Genomic DNA, 9654 nt, shown 5'->3' with positions numbered 1-9654 from the left:
AGTTTTGGTGGTGGGGGAGTAGCGGTGCAGTGGTGGATGAGAGTGGCGGTGGTGCATTGGGGAGGAATAGTGTTGATGGATATGAAGATGAAGATGTTGATGATGAAGATGGTGAACTGAAAGAAGAGTAGTGGGGAGGGGGGAGGAAGGTGGTCGAGGAAATGAAAAGGGTAGAATAGATATTTTGGATTATTTTTTAATGAAATCAATTAAAATTTGAGATTTGTAGATTTATATCAAAGAAAAGTTATTTTTTATGGGTATAATATTAATTTTGTATTAAAATTTTGTCGATATTCTAAATATTTGTGATAAAAAAGAGAATAAAAGCATATTAATCAGTTAATTTTTTTATTAGTAAAAATTTGGGTGCAGTTAATTTTATATAAAATTTATAATTAAAAATCAGTTAAATAATTTGATATATTACTAAATTATCATTGAATAATTTTCAATTTGTACCTAAGTTTTTACCATTCTTGTTTCTCATGGTTTTGTATAGAGGCTGGTCACCAACTAACACTGTGGCATCCCGGCGCTGGATGTGGTGTTGCAAATTAAATTGCAATGCCTGGATTTTTTTTCGTTATTTTGTCCGTGCAATTGTGGCGCTGCAATGTTAGGACTAGCACATTGTGACAGCATTTTTTTCAGAAAAAATAAATTTGGACTCGTAGTTTTAAAATACCAGAAGTGCAATTCTTAAATTTTGTATATACAGCGACAGAGGAAAAATTGAGTAATACTGTTGCAACACTAGTTTTGGTGTCGTTGCGCCACAAATTTAATTAAATAAAAATTGGCACCTTAATACATTGTAAGTAAAAGTACTTAGCCAATGATTCACCGACTAAGATTTTTAAATAGAAATGTGATGAAAATTACATTGTATTAAAAGGAGGGATTATTAGGTCCATTTATCTCTCATACGACTAGGTGAAACTTAAAATTCGTTTTCTGAGGCAGCGCAGTTTAACTGGCATTTACTTTCAATTGGTCAAGTGTACATTTGTGATACATTTTAGTTTGTTTACACAAGTCCGGTGTTACCCATTATATTGAGAAGACTGTAGGCTGTAGGCTGTAGCCGCCATTCTCTCTTTCCAATATTTGGTTCTCAGATCAAGGGTGTATATAAAAAATGTTGTTGAAGTTAATTAAGAGCGGCGGTGTTTTAAGCTACCTAAACCACACATTCTATTTTGAACTAATTTTGCATGTGTTGGTAGGAGATATGTCTGTGGAAAACTAATGCTATAGGTTGAAGAAATTAAAATTCCTAAATAACTTGATCTTTTATGCCCAAGTCTGTTATTTTTTGTCTGTGGCCTTACAGGGACTTGTATGCCAAAAAAGTTCACCCGCAAATAGAGAGTATTTTCATAGTGCTTATTGATTAAAATGGAAATAATGTACCCTTTTTTATACATCCTGTGTCATTGACCACCAGTCTCCCTTTGATCACCAAAGTGAACCTAAGAGGAAGCTAATAAGGCAGTTGGGGTGCACTGTGTAGCTAGTATGAAAGATGAAAACAAATTAAAGGGAAAAAAGGTTAGGGCGAACAAGTTATTTAAAAATAGATAGCAGTAAAGAAAATAAAGGTTTCAGGGAGGGGATGCAATTAAGGGGCTATTTTAGTTTTAGGACAGCAATTTTTGTAGCCATGTTCCAAAAATTTTTACAGCATGATTTCATTACGACATTACGACCTAATCATTATTCCATTCATAAATTAATTACCCCCTTTTCTACCTCCCTAGCTTTCCCGCACGGCTGAGACAGTGAGACTCATTCCTCATTATTACCATATTACCCTTCTCTCTCATTCGTGCCGCCACCACCTTCCACCATTTTCATCTTTTCTTTATACATACATCATCTTACATCTCTTATTTCTCTCAGTTCCTTCCCCTTCAACTCCACTCTTCCGAACAGTACCACTGAAGGGTTGGTGCTTGTTCATCGGAGAAGAAATTGCACGTCTCATCTGCACTGAAGAAGTTGTGCTCCTCCATCTTCACGTACTGTGTGGCCTGGTACGCCTTCTGGAACTGAAAGCAGCTCATCGATGATGGCGACTCGTCATGCTGAGACATCAAAAGGTTCGAACTTTGCAGAACCCCACCACCACACGAAGACATGGCCGCGTTGTTCATGGGGCTACAGCTGCTGTTGTTATTCTCTTCGTTCAAGATCGCGCTTGAATCGCTATCCGAAGAACCGTCTTTCAAGTCCCCACAAGGGAACAGCGATATCGATGCTGCTACTCCCACACCATCACCGCCCTCACCGTCGCCCTTGTTGAAGCAATCGTAGCTCAGGTCCTTGTTGGAGTCCGATCCAGCAATGGCGGCAGCGGTTTCAAGATCGCAAGGGTTCTCCTCCGAGTCTTGCAGCGTTGTTATCATCTCCACTTGTTCCTTCTTCACCGAAGCATCGCTTTCGGTGCGTTCGTCTTGCATCCTTGATTTCAATCCCTTAATCTGCATCAAGGTTAAGTGTGATTATTATATGCTACTATTGGTGATAAATAATGTTTGGCCATAATCGACGTTGGTGGGTACCTCTTTATGCAAGGCTTGGTTGTCTTGTTGGAGTTTTTCGAAGTTGAGTTTAAGAGCTTCGTAATTGGCTTTGAGAACGCCGTAGTCTCTTTCTAACTGCTTGGTTTTCCACCTGGCTCTGCGGTTTTGGAACCAAACGGCAACTTGTCTTGGCTGCAAGCCCAGTTCTTGTGCCAGCTTCACCTTTCTGTCCGGTTCCAGCTTGTTCTCAACCTCGAAGTTCTTCTCCAAAGCCTTCACTTGTTCCACGCTTAAGCGCCGTTTCTTCTCGCCGTGGTGCCCCGATTCTTCGATGCAACCGTCTTCGTCCAGTCCATCCAACATCGATTGGAACTCCCTTCCGTACACCTGCTGTTTGTTCCTTGGACTGTGTTCTTCTATATCAATGCAAATCGGAGACAGCATGGTTAGTGTAACAGTACTTGTGTTTTCAAACAAACATCACTATTGGTACGCAACACCCCAAAAAGGAAAACAAAGCACGATTGAACCTTGTGACTTGGAATGCAATACCCAAGGAAAACAAAAAGGAACAAGACCGAATCAAACACATCTCAACTTATAGTAAAACACTACACATGATAGGCTATGGATCTGTCTGAATTACAAAAGTAGATAACAAAAAAAATTTAATAGTTAACCTGTTGTTGATGATGGACAAATTGTCATGAGAGCGCCCAAAGAATCATCGGAGCTGCTAAGTCTCTTCATGATGAGTTGTGTACTTAGGAAAAGCACGGATCTTTAAAATTAGACCGATCAAGGTGTTTCTTTCTTTTAAGATTATGATGATGGATGATCCCTTTTATTTTCTTTTAGCAGTCAAATGTATGTATATTAAGATGGCAGAGAAGATGAGATTATAGAGGAGAAAAGGGGATCTTTATGTTATATTTACTTAAAGGGTGCCATTGAAGAGGAATTGTAGTGTCTCAAAGAGAGCCAGAAGTGTAAGAAGCAGCTACTATACGAGAAGCTATCTCCATAAACATCAAAGTAGTTGTCCTTCTTTCTTGCCACTTCTACTTCTCCCTCTTCATCACCCATCAACCCCACATACACACAAGCACAAGTAATTTAATTCATACAGAAACACGAGTGAGGAATGATCTTAAATTCAGAGTGCACCCTGGTCTCTCTCTACCATCATTACAACAATCAAATTTTGATGGGCTAGAAAGGAACACAAGATAGAAGATTACAGAGAACAAGGGAGGAAGAGAAGGAGAGAGAGAGAGGGGTGAACAAGTTCAGAGCCCGGGTGAGTTGTGAGTTTCAGTGTCTTTAAATAAAGCAAACCATAGGGATGGGTTAAAGTCTGACTACTGGGGTTAGGTGCCTCATACTCGGGTTGGCTCCTCTGTGAATATGAAAATGAAATGAAAACTCAAATTCAATGCAAATGCAACTTTACTGCTATACACGGTTGCCGGTTGCTCCTCCTATTTTTATTTTCGTGTACAACTGTACATAGTGACACTTGGCTTTAGGACCGGCGCGCCATTCCTTTCAGCTCTCTTTAAGCCGATTAACCAACATTTCTCTTTCCTCACACTCTCCGTTCAAGCCGGTGCACTCATATTTTTTTTTGTTTAAATTGAGGGAGGGATTAAATTAAAAGAGGAAGTATAGGAATCAATAGAGTATCTGTATAATGTGTATAATAGGGGTTTAGAGATGTTTGATTCAGTAGGATATCATATGTTTATTATTCTTGGTATCCAAATGATTATTCTATATAGTATGGGTGTATTGTATTTGAGAAATTAGTATTATTTTATTCTAGATATTATTTTTAAACTCATATTGTGCTAAATAAATAGCCTATTGTATATATTATACAAATATTCCACCGACTCTCTAACGGAATTTAAATTAAAATTAGAGTAAAAATAACCAGCTATTTTCGACTAAATTTTTTAGTTATTAGATATTATTCGGTGTTTTTCACGATTATTTTTTTATTGACATGTTTTATCATTTTTTTAATTTAGATGTGATTGGAATAATGGTGTAAGACATAGTTATAGCGTGTATAGATACTTTACGTAATTGTGGTGTCAAGGAACAAAAATCAAACCATCCGATTTTTGAAAACACAAAATAAACTTTTTGACTTGTGTTTTAAAACTTAAAAAAAATTTGAGGTACACAAATTAGACCCTTTAATTTGTGTACTCCAAATTTTTTAATATTTTAAATACAAATCGAAGAGTCCGAACTTAATTTTTTTACAAAAAAATTAGATAGTACAATTTTTTCATCCCCTTATTTTAGAAAAAACTGTCTCACATTCATATCTAACACGCATATTTTTCACTACAAAGCACAACACACATACTTTTCATATAAAAAAAATGTATCCGTGTTTTTACATGCATGTGAATTTTTTTCTTTAATTTAAATACAATTTGTCAGTGATGTTTTGTCAGAAAAAGATTTTAAAAAATGAGTAACATGTTAGAAAAGTGTAATTTACTAGTAACATTTTGTAAATTTGATTGCATCCTACAACGGCGTAACACAAATATTTTGGGCAACTTAAAAAAAAGGACACTACTAGCCTTAATCTTCCTTTTAAGAGTTCGCATCCGGTTAATTTTTTTGGATATTGAATAAAAATTGGTATAATTCTTTAATATTAGAAGTTATGGTGTTTTACAAAATTATGGGGGCTATAGAATTCGCAGAGTGCGAATTGTCATATTAATATTTTTTTAATTTATAAAGACAATACACAAACTGCGTATTGCATTATTTTAATATTAAATTACAATACACATACTACATATTATAAATACACAATCTACGTATTGTCAACACAATACATGTTCTGCGTATTGTGCTTGCACAAAGCAGTCTCCTATAACACTGTAAAACTCTATTTTTTATAACATTAACGTAAAACTCTCTCCACTCTTTCATATTAAAATAAACAATCCTTCGCACCCAGCATATCGGTCATGTTTAATTTCCAGGTGCATGCATTGCCGGAACTTGGTAGGGCTGGAGGTGGCAGCTATCTTATCAAAGGTTATAATAGTTTTATTTGTCATAGCCAAATTACCTTGCTCCCCTAAGTTTTTCTCCAACATCCGTCACTGGGTGCCTGCCAAGTTATCTTTTTTGAAACCATGAAAACATAAAACATGTATTGAATACAATCTTATATATCTTTTAGAAATAAAGAATAAAATAGTAATATAATTATTATTGTTAGTTCTAAATTCTAAAATAATTTATCATGCAAATGTGTTGATATCTAGATATCAAACTTAAATAAACTTAATAACATCTATCTTCGGAAAAAAGGGCAACATGTAGAAAATATTTAAGTTTATAAAGCTCTTTTTTTGAAAAATCAACCAAGTAATCTTTTAAATTACTATAATTATATTTCTTTTTCTTCACATTTGTTCTCATCCCAAGTAAGAATTAGAATAAGTTAGCGTTTCAACGCCATTATTTTGATAAAAAATTCTTTTTTCATCGAAAAGAAATATTTTTTATTTTTTAGTGTGTTTGTCAAATTTTTAGTAATAAAAACAAAAATATTAAAAAAATAAAAAATATTTTTTTGAGAAGCTATAATTTATATCTTTTTTTAAAAGATTTTTTTCTTTAAAAAAAGATATTTTTCATATAATAAATAAACAAAAAAATATTTTTATATTATTATACTCAAATATAATTGATAAATAAAAAATCTTTTTATATAAAATAACCAAATATAAAATTATTTTTTATTTTTTTATAAGATCTCTTAAAAAAAATAATTAAAAAATATTTTTTTAAAAACTCACTCAAACAAATACTAAACATAGGCGAAAGATTCTTTTGGTTTCGATTAAATATAACAATTAGTTGAACTTCAATTCAAGTAATGCTATATTGATTTTCGCATCAAATGCGAATTCAAAGTTCAACCCCATCTGCAATCGCTTGAGCTTGCAAGTAAAGCCAAGTTTTTAATTCAACCCACAATGAATAGTCATCAGATTCACCATATGAGAAATAAAGGTGAAAAATTAAAATACACCATTTGATGTGTTCTGAACCCTAGTATAGCTAGCTACCCAACTAACGTATTAGACTTTTAAGCCATAATCAAATTTCCACAAATTAAATTAACTGCATGTTGTCTAGCTAATTGAACTAGTTTCCTCGGTAAAAGTCTAAAATTCTTATCACGTATTACTATCGATCATGGTAACTGGTCCAGCTTGGAGACATTGCTAGTCACAGCCGAAATTTCTAGTGCTGAAGGAACCACCCTCGTTTGACTTTGGATCCTCTATAAATCGTAGCATCCTCTTATCAACTGTGACTTAGAAAACCTTATACTCTAATTACTAATTACTTATCAAGAAGGTTGTCTAATTTTAAATCGTAATAACTTAATTGTTGGAATAGATATATCTTGTCCTATCTGACTTGTATTAAAAAAAATGTTCTTCTTCTTCTTCCACATTGCTGCCGATCTTAATTGACTAATCTTCACGAACTAACTTGTACCCATTGTCAAATGTATATTATTATACTCGTTAAAACAGATCTCTAGTAATAGTATGTATGTTATAGGTTAGTAGGCATATCATTTTTTTTATGATAAATAATGTTCTTTCAAGTGAATTTACTTTCAAAATGGCAAGTAAGCACCTTCAAGAAGGATTCGTTGGGTTGATAAATTCAACCCTTGAGTTTCAAGTATTGAAGAAAAAGAGTTATCTATAACATGAACCTTTAGTATTTAGCAATAATGTAATCCACATTGGGCACCAATATTTTTGCATGATCAGCCTTATTCTCTTTAAGGTTGAGCTTATCTCTGTTTAGTTTTTAGTGTATAAAATAGATAAGGTATATATCGATTTTAAGAAAAACAACAACGATAAATACTCATAAAGTTATATCGATGTTCAAATTAGTAAAAATAAAAAATAAGTATAATATCATTTAGAATAAATAATGTATTTTTTAAATGCTTAAAAATTAGTATTTATAAAATATTATTTCTTCATAATGGTTTTTGGTGGAATTCAATACAGTCGATTTTATGTGAAGTTAATAATTGAGAGTTATTAGATGATTTAACTAAACTTTTATCTAATATCTCTTAACTATTAACATTACGTAAAGTTGACTGATCGGAGAAGAAGTAAGCAGGGATGAGGGGGAAGTGATGCATGGACAAGTGGCACGCAATTGGCAGGGGCTTTGAAAGCAGTTACCGACCACTCCAGTGAGAGAGAGGGTAAAGGTGAGGGGTAGGGGTATGGCCATCACAATCACTGACCCCACTCCCTTTCGCAACAAAACAAATCCTCAAAGACAATTTTGTGGCTTCTTTTCTTTTAATGGGCCCTCTTTTTGTTTCAATTGCAACAACACGTGTGAAGCGGCCCTCATTCATCAATTCATCAACCCCACCAAAAAGCCCACCTCTTCCCCACCAATTTATTCATATCTCTTATCTAAATCCTTCTCATTTTTTATATCAATACTTTTTTTTTATCACTCTTATGTACTGAAGAAAGCACATACGTTTGTCGAAGATGGGACTTGAGAGGAATACAATGTTACTTAAAACTGTACTCAATAGCACAGTTAAAGCTCATAATTGCTCTCATAAAATGTGAAAACATCTAGAAAACGTGGCAAAATAATAAAATCCTCGTTAGGTAGCAGGATCATTTCATATATCCAAAACGAAACTAGCAATTTGATAAGGAGGCACTAACATGTAACTAACTAACTAACTAACAGAAGATGAAATGTGTCAGAGCAATATGCATGGATATGCATAGTTTTGCAGCATTCTCTGTCTCACATGCAAACATTTGAGGTTGCGGGTACTGAGGGGATTCAAGAATGATGATCAATTGAAGAAGGCCATGTTATGTTGGGGGAACAGACATGTCTCAATCGTAGACAGCTATAATAAGGGAAGAGTCTCCACTCCCCACTTCACAAATCACAACCTTGTTCTTCTTCTGCTTGTGGACCTATCATTTTATGGAAAAACACCCTTTCAACTTTCAACATTATTACATAATTAATAACAACTCATAGGCCCTTCCGAGAAGGTGTCATCACTTGTACAAATACAATGACATGTCTTACAAAACCCATGTGACCTTGATATAGATAGACACAGTGAGAGGAGAGCCATATCCTAAGAATATGGATGGATTCAAAACTCATGGGACACACTCATTAGTGTCGCTGACTTTCACAAAAAGGCATCTCCTTAACAACATAACCCTCTCTTCTATTTTTCTTTCATATTTTTTACCCTCAAGGGATATCCCCACGAATAATCAAACTTTTAATCTTCCTTAACATATGCTGTAAAAGATCAATGTAAACACACATAGATAGATACAACTTGTTACTTTCAGCAACCTAATAATTGCATACAAGACCAATGCTAGAAAATTGATGCATATGTGACTTAAAAGATTTTCATTATTTCAGTAAATAGAAGAAAAGAAGTTTATAGGGGGTGCAAGGTTTTCAACGCTGCCAAGGCTGTATTCACACCCGGCAAAATCAAACAAGAGAAGAAAATCTCATGAGGCCATTAGTTTCAACTTGTTATGTGAGGAAGACATGTAACTTGTTGGACCCCACAGCCATTCAAAGTGGTACAAATTGGTAAGAAAACTCATGCAAAAAATTGTGTCTACCAACCAAACTGAGAAGACAGCATGAGTTTAACCCGGAGTGCAACTATTTAAAAGATCAGAAGAGAACAACTCTGAGTTGTCAAATGCATGAATATAAATTTTAGAAGTGGAGCTAATTAATTAAAGCTAACAACACATTATGGACAATTTGATACACAAGCATCTCGGGTTCCATGAAAACTAACAACACAATAACCAAAATTAAAATAAAATAAAATGAGAGAATGAGACAATCACATGGCTTTCACAGAAACTGTTGTAATTAGTAGCAATGGCTGTAGAAAGTAAGAAAGAGATGGATTTTTGTTTTGGTAGCTAGTAGGGGCCTAAGAATTGAGTTGCTTTGCTTGTGCTATAGAATCCAACAAGTATACACAAGTAAGAAACAAAGAGAAAAA

The 9654-nt window shown here is 34.2% G+C and overlaps 1 protein-coding gene across 2 annotated transcripts; it reads right to left on the bottom strand.

The window, feature by feature from the left end:
• Positions 1-1619: 1619 nt before the first annotated feature.
• LOC107481822 (homeobox-leucine zipper protein ATHB-6) lies at positions 1620-3838 on the bottom strand. 2 transcript variants are annotated; one of them, XM_016102144.3, is made up of 3 exons: positions 3209-3838; positions 2568-2944; positions 1620-2486 (listed from the first exon to the last, which is right to left on the bottom strand). In XM_016102144.3, exons 1-3 carry the CDS (start codon positions 3276-3278, stop codon positions 1917-1919), a joined length of 1017 nt encoding a protein of 338 aa, XP_015957630.1. In that variant the 5' UTR covers positions 3279-3838; the 3' UTR covers positions 1620-1916. The 2 variants fall into 2 exon arrangements, with proteins under 2 accessions (XP_015957630.1, XP_020995002.1); XM_021139343.2 differs by having other exon boundaries at positions 2568-2941.
• Between the last annotated feature and the right edge of the window lie 5816 nt (positions 3839-9654).

This window comes from Arachis duranensis, chromosome 3, assembly GCF_000817695.3.
Source record: "Arachis duranensis cultivar V14167 chromosome 3, aradu.V14167.gnm2.J7QH, whole genome shotgun sequence".
In the NCBI taxonomy this organism is placed as follows: domain Eukaryota; kingdom Viridiplantae; phylum Streptophyta; class Magnoliopsida; order Fabales; family Fabaceae; genus Arachis; species Arachis duranensis.
Note: the sequence above shows the minus strand (reverse complement) of the source record. Positions and strands in the feature narration are given on the sequence as shown.

What these genes read in the sequence shown, in the direction of transcription:
- LOC107481822 (XM_016102144.3), bottom strand. Translation starts at nt 3,278, where the DNA reads ATGAAGAGACTTAGCAGCTCCGATGATTCTTTGGGCGCTCTCATGACA. An exon ending in TTGTCCATCATCAACAACAG is followed by an intron (nt 2,945 to 3,208) that starts GTTAACTATTAA and finishes GCATTGATATAG; the next exon opens with AAGAACACAGTCCAAGGAAC. An exon ending in ACCAAGCCTTGCATAAAGAG is followed by an intron (nt 2,487 to 2,567) that starts GTACCCACCAAC and finishes ACCTTGATGCAG; the next exon opens with ATTAAGGGATTGAAATCAAG.